Source organism: Erythrolamprus reginae, chromosome 2, assembly GCF_031021105.1.
Source record: "Erythrolamprus reginae isolate rEryReg1 chromosome 2, rEryReg1.hap1, whole genome shotgun sequence".
NCBI lineage: Eukaryota > Metazoa > Chordata > Lepidosauria > Squamata > Dipsadidae > Erythrolamprus > Erythrolamprus reginae.
Window position 1 is genome coordinate 33,633,545 of NC_091951.1, and position 24,669 is coordinate 33,658,213.

The 24,669-nt window shown below is 45.9% G+C and overlaps 1 protein-coding gene across 1 annotated transcript; it reads left to right on the forward strand.

The window, feature by feature from the left end:
* Nucleotides 1–24,667, forward strand: PRRC2A (proline rich coiled-coil 2A; the record flags this gene model as incomplete). Its single annotated transcript, XM_070736633.1, has 15 exons — nt 1–194; nt 447–624; nt 741–840; nt 8,651–8,723; nt 8,831–8,974; nt 9,082–9,218; nt 9,321–9,400; nt 10,197–10,336; nt 10,461–10,551; nt 17,837–18,065; nt 18,870–19,293; nt 22,172–22,398; nt 23,022–23,391; nt 23,771–23,981; nt 24,628–24,667. Coding segments are annotated over exons 1-15 (2,556 nt in total), but the record flags the coding sequence as incomplete, so codon positions are not given.
* Nucleotides 24,668–24,669: the final 2 nt, after the last annotated feature.

The following is a 24,669-nucleotide window of genomic DNA, read 5'->3' on the forward strand; positions in this document are numbered from 1 at the left end:
AGTCTCCTCCTTCCTGGTCCAACATAGGCACGTTTCGCGGGGAGCCAGGAGGAACCATCGTACTCAATGACCTTACAGCGCAATGTCAGATCGTTTGGGGCAAACAGCAAAGGGGAAGGATGGAAAAAAGTATTCGTCGCTCAACCTGTTTGATACGTACAAGGGCAAGTCCTTAGAGATCCAGAAACCCACAGGTAAAAACGGCCAAGTGTGTATCAGGCTTGATTCTTCCCAGCCCGGTTCTTCAGGCAGCTGCCATGATGAACGTGCTTTTCATCTGATGCTCTGATGGTACTCGCAGCGCCCTGAGCAGCTGTCCCTTATCGTAACGGGTTAACCAGGGATTTGACAAAAAGTCCGGTTGACAATTGGTGTGAATCGGGATAGTCAGTTGCTCAAAGATGTCTCGGGGCGGCATTTAACCTTTGGAATCCTCTTTCCTGCAGTAACCCCCCGCCATGGCTTGCAGAGTCTCGGTAAGGTTGCCATTGCCCGACGCATGCCACCCCCTGCAAATCTGCCAAGCTTAAAAGCAGAGAACAAAGGCAATGACCCCAACGTCTCGCTAGTGCCGAAAGACGGGACAGGATGGGCAAGCAAGCAGGAACAGCCAGACCCAAAGAGGTAGGTAGGGCAAGACGCGAAGCCATTGGGTCATCTGTGCTCATTTGAAAGCTTACTATGTTTTAACTTTTTTTAAAAAAATTCCTGGGCCTTTTTCTTATTATTATTGCCTGTAGTACCGATGCCTCGACAGCTCAGCCGCCGGAATCGCAGTCACCGCCGGCTACACAGACGTCTGCCTCAAACCAACCGAAACGACCCCCAACAGTCCCCGAGGTAAATTTGGGCCAAGAATGGGAGGCTGGAAGCACTCAGCCAGAATCTCTCTCTCTCTCTCCCCCCCCCCCCCTCTCTTTTCTTGACAGTTGTATCTTACCTATTTGTAACCTACATCTCGCCAAAAAAATAATAATCTGGCATTTCTAGCTCTAACCTGTTCTGCCTTACTAATTATTCCTCACTCTTATCCATCTTTGATATACTGTATATCAGTTGCCCCTCTTTTTATCATTCACTGATCCATCATGCAACTACTCTTCCCTGGGAAGACTTAAAATAGCTTTATTGTCACTTTCAATGTACTCTCATCAGCATGCATTAAAAATGAAATTTTGTTGCAGGATCATTACCTCCAATTGTACACTATATAACCATGACAAAATAAATAAGTAAATTAATTATGCATGGCACATTTATACATCCAAACTGGACTATGTTCTCTGTGTCATACATGTGGGTTTCCACATGTGTGACACAGAGAACATAGTCTAGTTCAGATGTATACATGGTGAGAAAAATGAATATTGCGAGTTTGCCAGATGGATGGCATAGGGAATAAAGCTGTTACAGAGTCTGGTAGTCCTGCTGGAAATACTTGGAAACTTCTTCCCAGAGGGGAGCAACAGAAATAGACCATAAAGTGGGTGTGTGGGATCTCTAACAATGCTTTGAGCTCTAAGCACATAGCACTTATAAGCAGTATTCTAAATAATGGGAAGAGAGCTTCCTATAATTATCTCAGCTGTCCTCACCACTCTTGGTATGGACTCTGTACTGAAGCAGTTATGCCATGGGGAGAAAAAAAAGATTTGGGCCAGGATTGGATTGACAGCAGTTCCTGCAACTTCTGCCTCCCTAAAGACTGAATGTAAGTTTTGGCAGATATGAACAGCTACATAGAAACATAGAAGATTGATGGCAAAAAAAGATCTCATGGTCCATCTAGTCTGTCCTTATAATATTTCCTGTATTTAATCTTAGGATGGATATATGTTTATCCCAGGCATGTTTAAATTCAGTTACTGTGGATTTACCAACCACGTCTGCTGGAAGTTTGTTCCAAGGATCTACTACTCTTTCAGTAAAATAATATTTTCTCAAGTTGCTTCTGATCTTTCCCCCAACTAACTTCAGACTGTGTCCCCTTGTTCTTGTGTTCACTTTCCTATTAAAAACACTTCCTTCATGAATCTTATTTAACCCTTTAACATATTTAAATGTTTCGACCATGTCCCCCCTTTTCCTTCTGTCCTCCAGACTATACAGATTCTTCCACCGTTCTTGTAGCCCGTCTTTGGAGCCGTTCAATTTTGTCAATATCTTTTTGTAGGTGAGGTCTCCAGAACTGAACTCAGTATTCCAAATGTGGTCTCACCAGCGCTCTATATAGCGGGATCACAATCTCCCTCTTCCTGCTTGTTATACCTCTAGCTATGCAGCCAAGCATCCTACCCAACCACACTGCTCACCCATTTTGAGACTGTCAGAAATTGCTACCCCTAAATCCTTCTCTTCTGAAGTTTTTGCTAACACAGAACTGCCAATACAATACTCAGATTGAGGATTCCTTTTCCCCAAGTGCATTTTTGTACATTTGGAAACATTAAACTGCAGTTTCCATTGCTTTGACCATTTATCTAGTAAAGCTAAATCATTTACCATATTACAGACGCCTCCAGGAATATCAACCCTATTGCACACTTTAGAGTCATCAGCAAATAGGCAAACCTTCCCTACCAAACCTTCCCCTATGTCACTCACAAACATATTAAAAAGAATAGGACCCAGAACAGACCCTTGTGGCACACCGCTTGTAACCTGACTCTGCTCAGAATACTCGCCATTAACAATAACTCTCTGATGTCTACGCTTCAGCCAGCTGCAAATCCATTGAACTATCCAGGGATTAAGTCCAATCTTCACTAATTTATCTATCAGCTCTTTATGTGGAACCGTATCAAAGGCTTTACTGAAGTCCAGATAGGCAATATCCACGGCACCACCTTCATCCAACACCTTTGTGACATAGTCAAAGAATTCAATGAGATTAGTCTGACTTGATTTGCCTTCAGTAAAGCCATGCTGATTTGGGTCCAATAAGTTATTGTTTTTTAGCTGCTGATTTATCCTCTTTTTGAGTAGAGACTCCATCATTTTAACTACAACTGATGTCAAGCTAACTGGCCTGTAGTTACCAGCTTCTTCTCTACTGCTCTTCTTGTGGATAGGCACAACACTGTGCATTCTCCAATCCTCAGGAACATCTCCTGTTAACAGGGATTACGTTCCACCTTAGGTGATAATTTTACACCATCTCTGTCTTGAGCTTCAACTCTCAGCCAACCTTCGGGGCCTATAGGGGATAGGTCTTTTTTGTATAAGAAAGCTAGCTCTGCTATAACTGACTGAAAAGATAATGTAATGCAAGGAATGTACCAAATTGAGCAGTTAAGGAACTTGATCTGGCGGACAAGATTTCTCCAATATTTATTCCCACTCTATGATTTATTTTATCAGCTCCAAATTATGCAATTCCCATTGGGGAGGCGGGGCAATTTCTGGAAATAAACCGGAAGCAGATGTTGATCCAACTAAATGACAGGCTGGTGGAAACTACGATGGTACCAGTTTGAACTATCTAATTTTCGAACCATATTCATCCCAATGAGGATAACATTAAATGGCTTGGCATGGCATAGAAACAGAAGATTGACAGAAAATGTCCTCATGGTCCATCTAGTCTGCCCTTATACAATTTCCTGTATTTTATCTTAGGGTGGCTATACGTATAGCATAGCATGTTTACCAACACACACATTGTGAATTGCAATATATGGCTGATGGCTTAGTTCATAAGTCACACTACTATATCAACTTCTGTTAGTATTTTGAAAATAATGATTTAGCTCTGTTTCAAAAAGAGCAACATGGAAAGAGCAACCAGCAGAGGGAAGTGCTGAAGTTCTTGTTTTTATTTATTTATTTTATTTGACTTCTATGCCGACCAATCCTGAAGAACTCAGGGCGGCTTACAACAATATAAAGTACAAGAACAATAAAAAGAAATCAAAAAATACAATCTAAGCTCTAAAACCCAATAAAAACCCATAATAGAATGACTCAACAGCATGCATATATACCATTCATACAGGTGGCCAAGCTAGTTGTTGATTCAGGGCCTAGGCCTGCTGACATAGCCAGGTCTTCATGGCCTTTTGAAAAGCCAGCAGGGTGTGAGCAGTATGAACATCAAGGGGGGGGGGGGTGTTTGATTCCATAGAGCCAGGGGGCAACATTGCATTGCTTAGTTGACGGGACCTGGAGGAGGCCAACACTGCTCTAATTGGTCTCTGGGAGGTATGTGGCAAGAGACTGTCCTGTCTCTTTAACTGGAAACTAAAACTTAAAGTGCAGTGGTACCTCTACTTAAGAACTTAATTTGTTCCGTGTCCAGGTTCTTAAGTAGAAAAGTTTGTAAGCAGAAGCAATTTTTCCCATAGGAATCAATGTAAAAGCAAATAATGTGTGCAAACCCAATAGGAAAGAAATAAAAGCTCGTAATTTGGGTGGGAGGAGAAGGAGGAAGAAGAGGAGAAGGACAGTCGCTGCTGAAAGAAGAAGGTGAGGTGAGGGGAATTTTAAAAAATCCAAAACTTTAAGGCTTAAAAAAAGAAAGAGGGACACTTAGGCATTGAGGAGAAGCATGCGCCTCCCATACACCTGGCATGAGGCTGCCTCCCATACACTGCGCCAGAGAGAAACCCAGGTGGGCGAGAGGGGGGAACCTCCTGCTCCTTTGACCAAAAGGTGGCAGCTGCTACTGCCTGCTTCCTCTCCCTTCCCATTCTGAAGGGCTCCCCTCTCCTCTTGCTCACTCGCTTTGTTGCTGGTGCCTTTCCTTCACTATGGTGACTCCTCGGTTTGGCTGAAGCCGAGTTGATCCAGCCAGGGCGAAAAGCCCCCATTTGCCTTTCTGCGCCCAGACGTTCCAGGAGGCAAACCTGCGCTGGGTGTATGGGAGGCAGCGTGAGGGAGTCACCACAGCGAAGTGGTTTATTCCCTCTCCAAGTGCCCAGAGAAAGGAAAATGCTCCCTTCGCCCTGGGCAGCCCCAGAGCGAAGGGAGCGTTTTCCTTTCTCTGGGCAGTACAGTGATCCCTCTATTATCGCGAGGGTTCCGTTCCAAGACCCCTCGCGATAATCGATTTTTCGCGATGTAGGGTTGCAGAAGTAAAAATACCATCTGCGTATGCGCGCCCTTTTTTTTCTATGGCCGCGCATGCGTAGATAGTGGAGTTTGCGTTCCCCGCCGCCCACGCAAAGGGGAAACCCCGATTCGGCTCCTCGCTGCTGCTGCGCTACCGAGCAGATCAGCTGCTGGGCGGCCGAAGGAACCTTCCCTGGGTCTTCCCCCTCTTGCTGGCGGGCGGGCGAGCGGCGGGCATCAGCGAGGAGCCGGGGTTTCCCCTTTGCGTGGGCGGCCGGGAAGACCCAGGTTGGGGGTTCGGGGGGGTGCTGGGAAGCCCCCCAGGCCGGCTGCAACCCTTTAAAACAGCCGCGACGCTTCCCAGCTGAGTCCTGAAGCCAAACGCCAAAGGCGAACTTCCGCATTTGGCTTCAGGACTCAGCTGGGAAGCGGCGCGGCTGTTTTAAAAGGTCGCAGCCGGCCTGGGGGGCCTCCCAGCACCCCCCCTAACCCCCAACCCGGGTTCGGGGGGGTGCTGGGAAGCCCCCCAGGCCGGCTGCGACCTTTTAAAACAGCCGCGCCGCTTCCCAGCTGACTCCTGAAGCCAAATGCGGAAGTGGTGGTTTTTTTAAATTAATATTTTTTTAAAAATCGCGATATAGCGTTTCGCGAAGATCGAGATCGCGAAACTCGAGGGATCACTGTATTAGAAGTTTATTCTTTCTCCAAGCACCCAGAGAAAGGAAAATGCTTTGTTCGCTCTGGACTGCCAAAGCCTCCCTAAGCTCCATTGAAAAGCTCCTCTGGCAGCTCAGAAAAGCCCGAGATGGCCAGGATTAAAGGGGGAATGGCAGGAAACTGACCAGGTCTTCGTGCCGCTGGGAAATTTTTCCAGGCTCGGGTTCTTAAGTAGAAAATGGTTCTTAAGAAGAGACAAAAAATCTTGAACACCCGGTTCTTATCTAGAAAAGTTCTTAAGTAGAGGCGTTCTTAGGCAGAGGTACCACTGTATTCCAAACTGCATACTGAATTTCAGAAAAGTGGATTTTAATCAATCCAGAACAATGTTAAGGGGTAGTTCTATGTGTGGTGGGGGGAGGGGTCTCAGAACAGGCAAAGCTGGATTCTTTCAATTAACCCTGGTTTCTGGTGACTATATGAACGAGACCATGTAATTGCTGGCCAGTACAAATAGTCCTCAACTTAATAACAATCCACTTAGTGACTCTTTACAGTGATGCTGAAAAAAAGTGACATGACCATTTTACACAATTCCAACTTTTCCAACACCCATGTGGTCATGTGAGCAAAATTCAAGATGCTTGGCAGCTAGTTCATATTTATGATGGTTGCCATATCCAGGGGTCATGTGATCCCCTTTGGCCACTTTCTGAGAAGCAAATTCAACTGGGAAATCAGATTTATTTAACAACCAAATTATATAATAACTAAGCCACTGTAGCGATTCACTTAACTGACGCAAGAAAAATGGTAAAATGGGGCAAAATTCACTTAATAAATGTCTCGCTTAGCAACAGAAATGTTGGGGTCCATTGTGGTTGTAAATCCAGGATTACCTGCAGTAAGCAAAATGCTTATCACCAATTTGTAGATGTCTTTTTGGGGAAGATGGACATCTCTACGAAGAGAGATGTTTAAAAACAATGTTTTTGCTTTGAAATGGAGCACACATTTCAAATATGCAAAGATAACACACAGCAAATGGCCCATACTGTTTTCTGTTATGGAGGTCATCAGTTCATAGATTAGCACTAAATTCATAACCCAAACATTATCGTTGTGGTTATGCACACAATAAACAAAGTTAACTTCCCTCCTGGACCTTATTTAACCCTTTAAACATTTAAATATGTTAAAGGGTTAAATAAGGTCCAGGAGGGAAGTGTTTTTAATAGGAAAGTGAACACAAGAACAAGGGGACACAGTCTGAAGTTAGTTGGGGGGAAGATCAAAAGCAACATGAGAAAATATTTTACTGAAAGAGTAGTAGATCCTTGGAACAAACTTCCAGCAGACATGGTTGGTAAATCCACAGTAACTGAATTTAAACATGCCTGGGATAAACATATATCCATCCCAAGATAAAATACAGAAAATAGTATAAGGGCAGACTAGATGGACCATGAGGTCTTCTTCTGCCGTCAGTCTTCTATGTTTCTATGTTAACCCCTCAAAGCCATCCGGTCAAGCTGCATTATAGCAGCTGCCCCAAAGATCAGAAGCAAAAGGCATCCATCTGAGGGAAGGTATTTTCTGTAGCCTCTCACTCTCTCTGATCCCTGAATCATCCACAGAGCATGTATATAAGCCTCATATACTCAAAATCAATACTTTGTCTTGGGCCTGAAGCCTGTTGGCAATCAGTGCAGAGAACTGTACTTGCCCTTGGTGTGCATGTCGCAATCGTTACCTGCCAAAAGATGAGCTGCACTATTTAGTCCCAAGTCCATCTGCTGAGTGTGATTCAAAGGCAGACCCACATAGAACATGACACAGTAATTAATTGGTACTGGTACATGGTGGATCACATACATTTTGAAATCATGGAAATAAGATTAAACAACTTTGATGAAAATAAATTGGAGAAGCTGATGGTACGATGGAATAAGGTGAAAGGTTATATGTTGAGTAGGATCTGTGATGTAAATGAAAAATAAACTGCAATCACTCTTTTAGTAATAACAAATGCAAAGTAGAGCTAAGGAAATATATATATATATAAACTAGTAAATTTTGAACCCCTTGTAATGGGTGGTGGTGGTGATGGGGGTTTCTCTGTCGGTCAGGTGATGGGCACATGCACTGTGCACTGTTTTATGTTTGTTTTCATGTAACCACTTTTATAAAATCAATAAAAATATATTTTTTAAAAAAAGACAAATTATAGCACCCTGATTCATGTATAGTGTTGAGCAATAATGACCCCGTTTTGCATCCTCATGCCATCTAAAACATTTTAGCACCTAAAGGTAAAGGTTTCCCTCACACATACATGCTAGTCGTTCCCGACTCTAGGGGGCGGTACTCATCTCCATTTTCTAAGCCAAAGAGCCAGCGCTGTCTGGCAATTCTGATCATGTGGCCAGTATGACTAAATGCCGAAGGCACATGGAACGCTGTTACCTTCCCACTGAAAGTGGTCCCTATTTTTCTACTTGCATTTTTACATGCTTTTGAACTGCTAGTTTGGCTGGAGCTGGGACAAGTAATGGGAGCTCACTCCGTTACGCAGCATTGGGATTTGAGCCACTGAACTGCCGACCTTTTGATCAACAAGCTCAGCATCTTATTCACTGAGCCACCACATTCCACCCTTTAATGCCTAATTATATGTAAATGTTTGCGTATTATTTGCCAGACAAAAGCTGCTGTGTGGGCCCCAAAGAATGAAAAATTGCTCTTGAACTTAAATCTTTTGTTAAGGCTAACATAGTTCAAATGTTGTGACTAAATAACATTCATGCCTGTAAGTTTCTCTGGTTACTTGCGCTGTTGAGACCCCTGGATAATTAATTGGAAGTCCTCAGAATTATTATTATTATTATTTATTTATTTATTTATTATTTTAGTTAGTATTTCTCTTCTTGTCCCCTTCTTTCAGAATCCCCCTACGGTAGCAAGCGGGGTAAAGTCCTGGGCACAGGCCAGCGTTACCCATGGAGCACAAGGAGATGGTAAGTTTTGCCCCTCCAACTCATGCAAGTTAAAGCACCCTCATTTTTTCCTGCAAGATGGAGCAATCTTGCCAAGAGGGTTTTCACCATCTTTCTCTGATGTCAAGGTGGAAAGGGATCAAGCCTACTGTCGCGATTCTCTCGCGAGGAATTTCCGACCCTGCAGGCGGCTGGCGACCAGGACAAAGCTGGCAAAGAAAAGGACACTACCGATGCGTCGTATGGGCCCGGACCAAACCTCCGCCCCCAAAGTAAGTGACAGTGGCTTCTGAGGCATCTACCTCTTGGTCAACTGTTCAAGGGGCTCTGTTCCCCATTCTCCAGCACTTATTTGCTTCCTCCGATCAATCTCTTGCAGACGCAACCAGCTGGCGGGATGGAGGTGGGCGGGGCACCGACGGGGAGCTGGTGCCTGAGGATGGACGGGCTGGTGTCAGCATGCAGCCCAATATCCCGCCTCAATTCCCTCCCTATCGGGGGATGATGCCGCCATTTGTAAGTATATTGTGGAAGAAGATGAGCCTTTTGTGCTTCGTTAGAAAGCTTGAGAGATGGTGGAATTTTACAGTAATGAATTTCTTCTCTACCCAATTGTAGATGTATCCCCCATATCTCCCGTTCCCACCTCCATATGGGCCACAGGGACCTTACCGCTACCCCACAGCAGAGGCACAGAGGTAAATCAAGAGATTTGGGTAGGGTTATGTGTAAAGAGGATTGAATTAGTGGCCAACGAATGTGGCTTGAGGAAGAACATCTGCCCTCTAGCGAAAATGAAATGCTTGAAATATTTGTGGTATAATTGGTCAAATAAAGGGACCCTCAACTGTTTAGACCATTGGAATGAAGTACTTATTTTAAAATACTGGAATACCTGTAGTTAAGACACATGAACATAATATTATTATAATAGAGCTTGTGCCTTTTAAACAGAAGAAAGCTAGATCTGGTTGCTCATAAAGAAGTGAAAGGGATGCGCGGCTATTGAGATCCACAATGAAGAGGGTGAAAGGGGTCCAGGGCCACTTGTTCCATCTGTGGGCACTTGGTTAAATGAGTTGCCCCTTTTGCGGGCTCATATGGCAACCACATAGTCCTAGGAAAATACACGATTGAGTTAAGGAAACAGGATTCTCTAATTTCTTAGTTTACTTAGTTTTTCACATTCAGATAAAAGAATCACACAGCTGATTAACCAGCTCTTAAATGGGTATCGCAGGTAATTCTAACTTGATAGAAATTACAGTTCTATTCACAGTTTGGCTGCAAATGTTACTGCGTGAGATAAAATATGGTCTAGTTGCTCCTGCACTAGAAATGAATATTGGTTGTCTCTCCACTATGTGGACTTTTTGATATTCTTTGAAACTTTGATATTACTGTATTTGCTCTGGGTTTAAGAGGGTTCTTGGTTAGCCAGTAAGAGAAAGCAAAGTGGTGCATAAGCTCTCTTGCTGTTTCTTTCCTTCTCAGGTTCCAGCGGCTCCCAGGGCCTCGCCCCGCACAACCTCAGTTGCGCACTTCGGAACCTGTAAGCCGTCCTCCCGTCCTCAAGCAGGATGACCTAAAAGAATTTGATGAGTTGGACCAGGAAAACGATGAGGGCTGGGCAGGTAAACTGATGTCAAGGACCACATAATGGTTGCTGGATTATGCAACCATTTCTTGCCAGCCCTCGGGTGGAGGGTGGGGTCCTGGTATTTCAGTCCCCTTATCTCTCCCTTCCTCTCTCACTAGGAGCCCACGAAGAAGTGGACTACACTGAGAAATTAAAATTCAGTGATGAAGAAGACGGGAAAGAGTCCGATGAAGATATTACCGAAAACCGGTAAGAATTGGGCAGTTCAGTAATGGATTGCATGGGTTTTCCCATGAACTCGGCTTCTGGACTATCAGTTCTGTAAGAAAGAAGAGGTTTTTTTTTTAAAAGTACCTTTGCTCATATATGACTCTCTGGAGATGTAGCCCCTCAGCCGTGTGAGATCTAAGGAAAATCATTTCCAGGTGGCTGCATTTCCAGAGTACATGGGTCAAAGATCATCTTATTGCTGGTTATCCTAACTGCAAACAGAATAGCAGAATAACAAGAATGGGAAGGAACCTCAAGCAGGAGAGACCCTATACAATTTCAGACACGTGGTTGTCCAGTCTCTTCTTAAAACCCTCCAGTGAAGGAGCACTCACAACTTCTGAAGCCAAGCTGTTCCACTGATTAATTGTCCTTACTCTCTGAAAATTTCTCCCTATACCGATAGTCCTCAGCTTACAAACACAAAAAGCCCAAAGTTGATGTTATGTGACAAATTTGCCTTGAGTTTGTCTTTTCTTGCCACGTAAATCGCAAGAAGTAAGTCGCTGCAGTTGCTAAATTAGTGACACGGGTGTTATGTGAATCTGGCTACCCCATTGTCTTTGCTTGTCAGAAGGTCACAACAAGTAATCACATGACCCCAGGGCACTGCAACCATCATAAATATTGAGTCAGTTACCAAGCATCCAAATATCAATCATGTGACCCTAAGGATACTACAAAGGTCATCTGTCACTTTTTCCAGTGCCGTTGTACCTTCGAACAGTACCTTAAGTGAGGACTCCCTCTAGATTGCTTCTCCGTGCTAAAGGAGCAGGTCCAGCAGTCACGTGGGTTGCTCATGTCCAATCCGGTGGAACTGAGCCTTGTATTAAAAAAGCCTGCTGGATCCGCCCCTTCCCAGAATTCGCTCAGTTCTCTTATCCACGGTACAGTGAAACGCTCGTTCAACATAACACCTTCCCTTGACTCTTTCTGCTTAGAACAGTAAGCATATTTCTCTATTTTTTACTTAGTATATAGCCAGCCGTAACCGGCTTGGCTCCTTTAAGAGAGAAGCCTGCAGCCCGGCCCCCCGCGGCTTTCCCTTCGCCGCTAGCCGGCTGCTGCTGCCGGCTTGCATTGTTTCCCCTCAATCCTTTCGGCCTGGAGGTTTTATTTTTCTTTATAAACAAGAGGCTTTTACTTAGAGGGCTTTACCTCCTGCGGTGTGAGACGTTATCAAGTTTCTCTTGTCAGTCTCCTGGACTTAGTCATCGCTTCTTTAAACTTCGGAGCGTTATTTTATTTTATTTTTTTTGGCGCGAAGGCCTTCGTGTCCCCTTAATTGCGCACTTTCGTTTTTGGCTTTCTGCCATCCGTTTAGTGCTTACAGTCCACCGCTGGGTTCCTTGAGTGGGCTTTCAGTCTCTGAGGCTAAATTCTCCACCGGCTAAGCCTTTAACCAGTGTGCCTTGGTTAATTAATTATTTTTAGGGAGGCTAGCCGTGCTGCATTTGAGGACACGAACTCTGGTCTCGCCCAGATTGCTCTCAAGTCGCAGCAGCTCCTAGGCCTAGGAGCAGGATCCCATTCCTCTTGGGAATAAACCCTTTTAAAGTGCTTCTCCCTCCTAGGTTCTTTGGCTCAAGCCTGGTTTCTGCTAATTTCAGACTATGGCTTCTTTTCCCAAGAGAGGCACAGCTAAAGGTCCCAGAGAGGCCAGGCCTACAGGTGATGAGATTACTATTTTACCCCAGGCCTCTGTTTCCTCTCCTGCTGGAGCTCACCATGTGGCTAAATCCACCAGAGCTGAAAAGAGAAGGGACCTAGCCCTCCAAAAAATTCATGACAAATCAGCTAAACGCTTAAAGGTGCAGGCCCAAGTGCACCCTAATCCTGACCCCTCAGAAGCATCTATCCTGCCTCCCCCTGGGTCATCTTTTTTATCTCTGGATGAGCCAAACCTAAACTTACCCCAACCTAACCTGTGGGGTCTAGGGCCAGAGGAACCAGATTTAGTGGAAGACTCCTCCCAGCCAGAAACTTCTCAGGCTCCCAAGGACTCTTCTAACATCCCTGCTGATATTTCTTCTCTACCACCAGAATTTCGATCTATTTTCTCTGTCTTATCCAAGGCCATTGATGCTAAGCTCTCAGCCATCAATGTGCCATCTGTGTCACACCCACCTGTGCGTCCTTCCCGCCCCCATGGTTCTCCCTCAACCTTTAGGGCTCCAATGGAGGAGGTCTCAGACTCCTCCCAGGACGAAGATGAGGATGAATACCCGGCAGAGGAGGAGGACCCTTTTCAGGGTCTCTCAGAGGACGAAGAATCTCAAGTCAAAACACCTACTCCAGCTACTATTTTTCCTTCTCAACTTTTCAAATCTCTCCTTCTCAAGGCAAGAGTATCCACAGGTTTAGCTGGACAGGAGAAGCAGACTGCTTCCTCCACTGACCCCCCAGAGGAAAATTTGCCATACTTCTCAGAAGAGCAGGAAGATAATGAGGCAATTCCTATGCCAAAATTATTTAAGGATGCCTTACTCAAACAGTGGGATCATCCAGCCTCTGGCCTCAACCCCACTACCAAAGACAAGAAATTGTACAAGCTCTCTCCTTCATACGAAGAGCTTCTATCATGCCCTAAACCTGATGAACCTGTCAAAACTCTCCATTCTGCTGCAGCCATGCCTGGTGAGGCAGAGGAGGTGCTTCGCCCAGAAGATAAGCGACTTGAGCAAATGCTCAAGAGGGGATTCACCGCTGACTCCTGGGCAATTAAGAGTGCTGCAGCTGCATCCTTCTTCTCCAGGGCTATGCTTCTTTGGCTTCGTCAACTTCAACAGCATATTCCTCCCGATGATCTGAGGGGTCAACAGGACTTCAACAAGGTTTTTGCTGCTGCCCAGTACGTGGCGGATGCCACTCTTCAATCCTCCAGATTTGCAGCCAGATCTATAGCGGCCTCCACAACGGCCAGAAGACTCCTATGGCTCCGTCCTTGGCAGGCAGGAGTACGCCAAAAGTGGCAACTTTCCATGGGGCCATTGAAACGTGACCTCCTCTTCGGAGATCTCCTGGACCCCCTGCTCACGGAGACCACAGACAAGAAGAAGATTTTGGGCCCCACCATCAAGAAGGCGTCCAAAACACAGCCTTTTCGTCGCCCAGGGCGCCAACAGGAGCAGGGGTCTACCTTTCAAAGACAGCCAGGTCAGTATTCCCCTCGCTTTCGTTCCCAAGCTAGAGGCGCCAGGGGCAGAGGCTTCCGGTTCCAAAGAGGAGCCTCTTCCAATAGGGCTTCAAAGAAACCCAGATGGTAATCTCCCCTCACATCCGATAGGTGGCCGCCTGGCCAATTTCTCCTCCGCTTGGCGCCGCTCCTCCAAGGACCCCTGGGTCATTGACACTGTAGAAAGGGGTCTCTGTTTAGAGTTTATTTCCTTGCCCCCTAAACGTTACATTTCATGTCCCTCCCCTAGATCCTCCTCATCCAGTTCCCGAATGGAGGAAGCTATTTCTCATTTACTATCTATTAAAGCCATTCAACCAGTCCCCCCCGACCAAAGGGGCCGGGGTTTTTATTCCATCCTCTTTATGGTCCCTAAGACGTCTGGAGGCTGGAGAGCCATTCTAGATCTCAAAAAGTTGAATCTATTCATCAAGTATAGAAAATTCAAGATGCACTCCTTGGCATCCATTTTAGCTTCCATTCATCCGGGGGATTTCATGGTCTCGCTGGACCTCACAGAGGCGTACCTCCATATTCCCATTGCCAAACACCACAGGAAATATTTACGTATTGCCTTCCAGGGCAGACACTTTCAATATAGAGCTATGCCCTTTGGGCTCTCCTCAGCCCCAAGAGTCTTTACCAAGCTTTTGGGAGCTCTAGCGGCTCACATCCGGTCCACGCCCATTCACATATTATGTTATTTAGATGACATTTTAGTTCACGGGAACTCTAGAGATGGAGTGGCCGCAGATCTTTCTATCACCATGTCAGTTCTACAGAACCATGGTTTCTCCATAAACTTCGATAAAAGTCACCTTCGACCATCTACTGCCATTCTGCATCTGGGATCCATTATTAATACTGAGATATCTCAGGTATTTCTCTCTCCTGAGAGGAAGCAGAGCATAGATGACCTGATTTTCTGTGTGTTGTCCCATCAATCAGTCCCCATAGTTTCCCTATCTTCCTTGCTGGGGAAAATGGTATCATGCATTGGGATTGTTCCCTGGGCTCGCCTTCACGCCAGGGAACTACAGTGGCTTCTGTTACCTTTCCAGAGATCGGGACGCAGCAACTCGACTCGGCGTATCGCCATTCCACCGGCAGTTCGCAGATCTCTCAAATGGTGGATTTCTCCAGCCATGGACAGGGGCTCCCCCTTCAGGTGCCCAGACCAGTTTGTGGTCACCACAGATGCCAGTCTCCTGGGCTGGGGAGCCCATGCTCAAGGATTGATAGCCCAGGGCACTTGGTCTCTGGAGGAGGCCTCCAGGCCCATCAACTGGCTGGAGTTAAGGGCCGTCTCTCTAGCATTAAAGCAATTCTATCCTCACATCTCCAACCAACATGTTCTGGTCCTGACCGACAACATAGCCACCAAAAGCCATATTTGCAGACAGGGAGGCACGAGATCCAAGGCTCTCATGAGGGAGGCCCTAAAATTAGGCCTTTGGGCGGAGAAACATCTCCAGTCGCTCTTAGCCGATCACATCTCGGGAAGCCTCAATGTCCAGGCGGACTGGCTCTCACGAGCGACCATAGATCCAGGAGAGTGGAACCTCCATCAGACACTGTTCCACCAAATTTGCCTCAGGTTCGGGTTTCCAGTACTGGATCTATTTGCGACCGAAACCAATACCCAGCTCCCTCGCTTCATCTCCAGATTTCCAGCCCCGGGAGCGGAGGCAACCAATGCCCTCAGGAGCCCCTGGCCTCCAGGCCTCCTTTATGCTTTTCCTCCAATTCCGATCTTACCGGAGGTGATTCACAAAATCATCCTAGAAAGAGCTCGAGTGATCTTGATCGCCCCCCACTGGCCTCGCCGGCCCTGGTTCGCAGACCTTCAACAACTATCCGTCCAGGACCCTTGGCGACTCCCCGTTTTGGAGGATATGTTACGGCAGGGGGCCTCATTCCATCCAGACCCGGAGTGGTTCCACCTCACCGCCTGGCTGTTATCCGGAGAGACTTAGACCTGCGAGGGTACGATCCGGATACAGTGGAAATCATCCTGAAGGCCAGAAGGGGATCGACCAATAGGATATACGACCGTACCTGGTCAAAATTTCATCAGTGGTGCTCGCAGGAGGGTTTATCCCCCCTGTGTCTTCCCATCCACAAGATACTTACCTTTCTCATGAAGGGTTTCCATCAAGGTCTCTCCACCAGCACTATCCGTCGGCACTTAGCAGCCATCTCTACGGTTTTGGCAGGACCTCGGAGACAGCCGCTCCGTTCCTTTCCGGAAATCCAAGAATTCCTCAAGGGTATGGCCAACCTCAGACCGTCTAAGGTCCACAGATACCCTTCCTGGGACTTGCCTCGGGTTCTTCACTCCCTTACTCAGGCACCATATGAACCCCTGAAATCAGCGTCTCTCAGGTACCTATCTTTCAAGGTAGCATTCCTGGTGGCGATTACATCCGCCCGACGCATTTCTGAATTGGCTGCTCTCTCAATCAGACAGGACCTCTGCCAGTTCCATCAGGACAAGGTGGTTCTACGCTTGGACCCCACCTTCCTACCCAAGGTCAGTTCCATGTTCCACAGATCCCAGGATATTGTTTTACCTTCCTTCTGCTCCCAACGGGATCATCTCCTAGCTATTAGATGGCACACTCTGGACTTGACTAGAGCGCTGAAGATTTACATCCAGCGCACAGGCCACATTCGGAGATCTGAAGCACTCTTCGTGGCCTATCACCCCAGATCCATGGGCTCCAGAGTGTCTTCAACAGTGATAGGCCGTTGGATCAGGGGAACCATATCTAAAGCCTATGAGTCAGCCTGTCTCCCCATTCCAAAGAATATTACGGCACACTCTACCAGAAGTGCTGCCACTTTGGCCGCTTGGGCGACTCAAGCCCCGTTGGAAGAAGTGTGTAAAGCAGCCACTTGGGCCTCACCTAATTCCTTCATCAGACACTATAAAATCGATACATATGCCTCAGCAGATGCGGCCTTCGGTAGAAGGGTTCTCCAATCCGTTATTTCTCACAATGACAACTTGAACCCTCCCTAGGGACCTATCTATTGGGTATGTCCCACGTGACTGCTGGACCCGCTCCTTTAGCACGGAGAATAGGCGTTGATCGCTTACCTGAACGCCTCTTCTCGTGCGGTGAGCGGGTACAGCAGTCACTTCCCTCCCTTATGTGTTTTCCTTTTCTTATCTTCTATAACCTAACCTTATTCTTTTTCACGAGAGTTGAACATACTTGAGCTTTCACAACTGAGCCTAAGTCTACGGATTCGCGAATTCTGGGAAGGGGCGGATCCAGCAGGCTTTTTTAATACAAGGCTCAATTCCACCGGATTGGACATGAGCAACCCACGTGACTGCTGTACCCGCTCACCGCACGAGAAGAGGCGTTCAGGTAAGCGATCAACGCCTATTCTCTCCATGATTACAGCATTTTTCGGAGTATAAGACGCACCTTAGATTTGGGAGAGGAAAATAAGGAAAAGACTGCTTACCAGATATTCATCTGGCTAGCATCCTTAGTCTGGTCAGCTTCAGCACATTATTTTATCCCCAGATTAGGGCTTTTTTTAAAAAAAAACTTTATTCAGAGAGAGTAACAATAAAAGAGCTTGCAAGCCAGTATGAGCTGGGAAAATCATTAGCACCTGGTTAGGGCTGGAAAGAAACATTCAGAGCAAGTAGAGCAATGAAAAAGAAACCCTGCAAAGAGTTAGGGCTTGAAAAACATTCTTAGCAAAGAGTAACAATGAAAGAGCTTGCAAGGGTAAGAGCTGGGAAGATCATTAGCACCTAGTTAAGGCTGTGGGGGGGGGGGAGTTTTGAAAAAAGCTACATTCAGAATATAAGACACCTGAATTTTCGGCCTCTTCTAGGGAGGAAGGGGGTGCGTCTTATATGGTAGTTTCTCTCCATTGCTGCTTGTCCTGCCTTCAGGTGCTTTGGAGAATGGGTTGGAAAGCCCCCACCCCACCCCTTTGTGACAGCCCCTCACATATTGGAAGACTGCTATCAACTCACCCCTACCTGCTAGACAGACCCAGTGTGCACATAATCGGCACATAATCTTGTTTTTATTCTTCCCTCTGATCTCTTTGTAGTAATGAAGAAACTTCTGGTCCTGAAAGCCAGTCCTCAGGCGCCGAGATAAAGAAGGCTGGAATTCCCAAAGAGGAACAATCTCTTGTGAAAACAGCCTGGACTGAAAACACGCGTCCCCCAGAGGGCGCCAAAGAGGTGCCGACACCTTCCCCTGCTGTCCGTCCGCCACCGCCTCCACCACCTCCCCCTCCAAACAGGGGCAACTGGGGGCAGCCCAATGATTTTCCGGTGAGTCGGTGGAGGGTTTGCCCTTGCCACTCTAGGGATTTAAGACCATAGAGCCGGATTATGGCTCCTCCTTAAATGAAAGCAAAGGGGTGTAAAGTATAAGAAGGTGGCTAAGGAAAGGAAGCTATCCCTAGTCCTTGACTTAACAACTTTAACCAAGCCTAGAATTGAGGTTGTAAGTCATGCCTGTATTAAGTGGGTTATCACGTGACCACACCCAATTTTAGGATTTCTTGGTCATTAAATGAACATAATCGTAAAGTGAACCCATTGTCCATAATGAACCTTTTTTCTTTTTTGGCTGAAAACCGGAAGAAAACAACAGTTACCTAGCAAAAAGCTTAAATTGCGGTCTGATGACAGCAGGAAGCTGCAAAGGGCAGTACCTGTGGACCAATTACTGAGTGCCCAAAATGCAACCATGTGACTAGAGGGGGAACAGCCATCAGAAATTTGAATCCAGGTTTTAGGCAATGTACAGTAACTTGTTGTAAGCAGCCCTGAGTCTAAGGAGAAGGGCGGCATAAAAATCGAATGAATAAATAAATAAATAAAATAAATAAACTTCAGTCACTAAGCAGCCAGAGGAATACCTGTAGTTTTTGCTGCTTTTTTTGTGCAACAAAGCAAGGGCTGCTTTCCCATAAATAGAACAATGAGGGGCTTAAGTGACTTGTATGTGAAAATCTCCAAGCTTTGAATTCCCACTGCGGTGCTTAAATCAGGAAATATCCCTTCTTTCCCCTCCAAAATGCAATTCCATTGAGGGAGCAGCTTTGAGCCAAGCCCTTTTCTTCCTTCCAGGACCGCTCACTGCGGCCACTTCCTCCTGAGGACGAGGATGAAGCTTGGCGCCAGCGGCGAAAGCAGTCCTCGTCGGAGATTTCTGCTGCGGTGGAGCGGGCCCGACGTCGGAGGGAGGAGGAGGAACGGCGCATGCAAGAGGAACGGCGAGCCGCCTGCGCTGAGAAGCTCAAGCGACTGGACGAGAAATTTGGCGCCCCCGACAAGCGTCTGAAGCCGGAACCTCCCAAAGAGCCCCCTACTCCTCCTCCACCTCCCTCTCCAGTGGTTCCCAGTCCATTGGCTGCCCCAGGCTCCCCAGAAGAAAAAAAAGAAGAGCTCGTTTTGGCTAACAAGCCTCACAACACGGCTGCCAGCGTCAGTGGTGGCAGTGTCAGCAGCAACAGCAGCAGCAATGGGAGCAACCTGGACTCAGCCCCTCTTGGTAAATGTTTCTTTATATTAGCCTTCTAAAAGCACATCTAAGAGGCTAGCCAAAGAGTCAGTGAAACTGCAGCCACACTGTACAGTGTTCCCTCGATTTTCGCGGGGGATGCGTTCCGAGACCACCCGCGAAAGTCGAATTTCCGCAAAGTAGAGATACGGAAGTAAATACACTATTTTTGGCTATGAACAGTATCACAAGCCTTCCCGTAACACTTTGAACCCCTAAACTGCAATTTCTCATTCCCTTAGCAACCATTTAGATTATTATTCACCATGTTTATTTATTAAAGTTTATTAAAAAATATATTTATTAAAGTTGGACGAAAGTTTGGCGATGACGTATGACGTCATCAGGCGTGAAAAGCCATGGTACAGGGAAAGAAACTGTAAAATATTTTTTAATTAATATTTTTGAAAAACCGTGGTATAGCCATTTCGCGAAGTTCGAACCCGCGAAAATCGAGGGACCACTGTATACGTCTGTGCAGAATGGCGGAGGGGGGGAAGGGATAACAGAGGGAAATTTAGACCACCTCAACCCTGTCTTTCTCTTATTACTGTCCATGATTTTGATTACTTTTATATCTTTGCATAATATGTTCATCATTATTATTATTTTTGGTTCACCACTTGTGATTAATATAGTTTACAGGCCACAGGCTAACAATTTGTAATTACTCGGTAGTTGAATGGTTTTAAAAGCATTTTGTGAGTGTGTCTGTTAGTATATGGGGTTTTCTTTTAAATCTTAAATGTTTTAAACTTGCTCGGATTATTTATGATTTGTTTTCTCTGCTGTGAGCCGCCCCGAGTCCTCGGAGAGGGGCAGCATACAAATCTAAATAATAAATAAATAAATAATAATAAATTTTTGACCTGTTTGGCAAGGGATGGAAAACCAACATTTATTGCTCTATTATACTGATCAGCATTCAACTAGGGAGGATGTTACCTGTATAGGTGTCAGACTTCTTTAAAGCTCCTTTTTTTGGTTAATGTCATTTTTTTTCTTGGGTTTTTTTTTTCTTTTAAAATATTTGGCTATTTGTATTTTAACATTCTTTGAAAAAGAAAACTCTTCTTTTTCAAATTGGGAACATAGTTCTTAGTCAACAGTCCTGGTTTGAATCAGTAGAAATAACATTTGGAATATTTGGGTTGGTTTACGTTTCAGATTAAGTAAAATCCAGGCAGGGCAAATAGAGCAAGGCTTGTGCCTGTTATCTGTACTCTCTCCTCTTTCCACCTCAGCAGCTCCTCCCTTAATGATGTAGCCCAGTGTCGGCGAACGGTGCACTTGTGCATGTGCCATAAACTGTAAGAGCCGATGATCTTCTGGTTTCCAGATGCCCACCAGCCACCTGGTTGTCCGGTTTCTGGTGCGCATGCACGCAGGAAAACCAGCTGTCTGGCACATTCTCTGTTAACTTCTGTAAGCAAGAGGACTCAACAAGGCTTGGCCCACATTAATTCTGGGAGTTGAAGTCCACATGTCATAGAAGAGCCAACTTTGCCCACCCCTGACCTACAAGGTCCCTTCCCACTGTTCATTTGTTTATCCTGTTAAACATTTTAAAGGAACACTTAAAATGCTTAAATAGAGTTGGTTTTTGGTTTTTAAATGCACATAGAGGTTTTGGGTTAGACCAGGGGTAGGCAAAGTTGGCTCTTGTATGACATGTGGACTTCAACTCCCAGAATTCCTGAGCCAATCTTTCTAGCTCAGGAATTCTGGGAGTTGAAGTCCACATGTCATACAAGAGCCAACTTTGCCTACCCCTGGGTTAGACTATTGTAGAGGAGGCCCTCGGAATCTTTTGCAATGCTTTGGAGCTGCTAGTTAGTCAAGGTCATTACAGAAGGCATTATCTATCAATATTTTATGTTGTTTACTCAGAAGTGAAGAAAAATAGGAAAGGTCTCTCATATTTTGATTGTAGGTGCATAACTGACTTGAGGAGACAGGTCTGTTTTTTTCTTCTTGATATTCTCATTTTCTGCATACGAATTCTCCCCAAATTTTAAAAATACCCCTCCTAAATCCAATTTATGACCTATTTCTGGTCGCGCTGGACAGTTGCAGTCTGAGGAAACAGGATTACATTTTACTTAATTTGGACATCTCGCCAACCATCCTGCATCACAAGGTATTGAGTTAAAATTACATCATCAAAGGGTCATTTTGCAAGCCTCGTGATAATAATCAAGAAAGATTTAAATGAATAGCAGTGCAGGATTAGAGGGACTCGTCTTAACATCAATGCAGGAAAAATTCTTATTTATTTATAAAGAAGTTAGAAAAGTAAGCCTTTCTGGTAAATTTTGAAATATCAAGAGTAACTGTAGAGAGAAAAAAATACGTTCAGGAAGATGTGTTTTAAGGATCTAAATCAGTGGCATTGGTTGGAAATGTGTGGAAAAGGCCTTCATCCTGTAATGGATAAACAATGGCTAAGATGATGAACCTTTTGAGCACAGTGGTCAAAAATTCAGAAAATGCTTGAGTCTGCTGGTGTGCCACACTCATGGAGAAACAATTCATAACAGAATTAAATTATTTACATTTATTAAATCAATTCTTACACAATTATAAATACTTTTCAGAAGGCCTCTCAAAGGCATCACAAGGCCTGGAAACGGAGAATGCTCTCGAGTGACCTTGTAATTCCAAAAGCATACTCCATTTCACAAGTATTTTTGGAGGCTCCAAAGGCCACACAAGAGCATGACTTGCAGAGGGTCCAGAGGCTTGGGTCCTGTCACCAAAAATGACAGGTTGTGTCACCTATGATGTGTAACATAGGTTCACCATCACCAGTTATAGGTCAATGCATAGAACTCTGCCACTCATTTCCTGTCTGTCTTGTTCCCTACAGTAGCTGAACCCCCTCTGCCTCCACCTCCTCCTCCCAAGGAAGTTCCAGAAGTGAGGGAAGAGCAACCAGCCTTACCTGGACCCGTCCCTACAGCAGTTCCCGTCTCTGCCAAGGTGGAGCCCAAGGGAGAGACGGTTCTGCCAGCTCGCCAGCCAATTCCGGCTCAGTCCATTGGCTATTCAAAATATCAGAAGTCCTTGCCACCTCGATTCCAGCGGCAACAGCAGGTAGAGTATGAGATGTCTGAGAAGAAACAGCCAGTAGAACTTGTTGGGTCGAGGTCTGATTGAGGATTTGGTACCTGCTGATGTACCCGCAGCTACCGAAACAACATATCTAACGCTTGTGCAAGTGGGTGTTGTATCAGACCTGTCCCAGCTTAGGCATTTAGGAAAGAAAGACCCTCGACTCCATTTGTAGTGAAAAGTATTACAAAAGCTATGTGGTTTACAGCATAGCAAAGCCAGGTCTGAGGAATTCCCACATAAACTCAGTAATTTTCCCTTCTCCCAGGTCCGCCTCCTTTTGGTCATCTTGGTGGTGTCCAGTAAGGTCCAAACTAGGTGTTTTCCACATTTTGGCATTCCTCTTTGGTGGGCATTTGCATTTCTTTCCCAGGCTGGTGTCCTTGGATCTCTCAGCCGTTGTCTCTGGTTGGCACCTCTGGTTCTTGTCATTCCCCCCCACCCACATCCTCCCATTTCCTCCCTCCCCACAGTTTATGGCAGGCTGCCATCAAAGTGAAACAAAGCTGGGCTGAAGTGGTCTGTTGGCAGATCTGACAGGCTCTGGTTAGCAGCCGTTGTTGGATTTACTGTGTAGTGAAAGATGTTCTTAATTCCCTTCCCAGGAGCAGTTGCTGAAACAGCAGCAGCAGTGGCAGCAGCAGCAGCAACAACAACAGCAGCAGCAGCAGCAAAGCCAGGTCCAGCCTCCATTGTCTTCCTCTACCCAGCAGCAGGCAGCAGGTGTTCCTCTGGGTCCCTCGGGCAACGTTCATGCTCAGGCGGGGCCGCCTGGACAGCAGCAGCCCTCGGCACCCCCTCAGGCACAGCAGGCTCCACCCAAAGGCATCTACCCAGGCTCTATTGGGCGGCCTCCGCCAATGCCCCAGATAAACTTTGACCCTCGCTGGATGATGATCCCGCCTTACATGGACCCACGCATGATGCAGGGCCGGCCCCCTATGGATTTTTATCCTCCTGGTGTACACCCCTCTGGTACGTATCGTTGAAACCAGTGTTGATTTGTAGGTAAGCTGAATCCGATGGAAGATGGATTTAGAACTGGGCTCCCCAATGCTCAGGCCTCAGACCACTATTGGGACTCAGCCCATAAAGAACGGGGCCATGGGAGCAGAAAGGGGCACACATGCACAGCTCCACTTGCGCATGTAGCAGGTGAGCATACACATGCAGCTCCATTTGGGTGAGCTGCCTATGTCCGCCACTTGTGCACATGTTCACCCACCACTAGCGTAAAACCACCACCACTACCACCCATTGGCAAAGCTTGGAAAGATTGGTGAGTGCTGGTTTAGAAGACTGCACGGGGAGTTAGATATGGTTTGTACATGTGCTACCCTTTCCCTCCCCTCAGGTCTTCTGCCCCGTGAGCGATCAGACAGCGGGGGCTCCAACTCAGAGCAGTTTGAACGCCATCCTCCCATCCTTCGAGAGCGTGGCACCCCACCTGTTGATCCCAAGCTAGCCTGGGCTGGAGATGTCTTCACCAATGCCCCCCCTAGTGTCGACTCACGGCCTCCAACAGCATCTCTTCGGCAACAAGATGAAGAAGAGAAAGGCTTAAGGTGAGGAACCTCTAAAAGATGTTTGGGCTGCTTGGATGCAGGAATGATGGGAATAGATAAACAAACAATCCTGTCTTGTACAGTAATATGTTTTTGTTATTGGAACCACATCAGGAAATGTTGTGCTTTTGAATGATGAAGGAAATTCACACTTGTATGCCTCTTTTCCAAAGTCATCACTTTTTGAATCTCCATTGCAGTTCCTTATATCTTATGCATGAAACTGGAGCGTTGATCAGAAGACAGAGGAGAGAAGATGGCATGGCTTCGGGCTGCCATATATTTATTTATTATATTTTATTCGTCAAATGAAAATTACAAATTTGAACAAACAAAATTAGAAAATCAAAACATTGACAGGATGATAGGCATGCCAGTGCACTTACCAATTCCCTCTTAGGGGCCTCCTAAATATGGAGTGAGGTCCATAGAAGTTAATCTAGAATTGAAGCTCTGAAAATTAATGACCAGGACAACTGACTCAGACAAAACATTCCAGATTTTGACAATTCTGTTACAAAAATTGATTATTTTTACAATTCAGTTTAGAACAGCTTACCATGTACCACTGAATACTATTTTTATTACAGAAATCAACCACTTGTTGACTTCCGTAATAAAACATATGCTTGATGTCTTTTTACAGGAGTGAGACACCACCTGTTCGCCTCCGTGATGCTGTCACCCC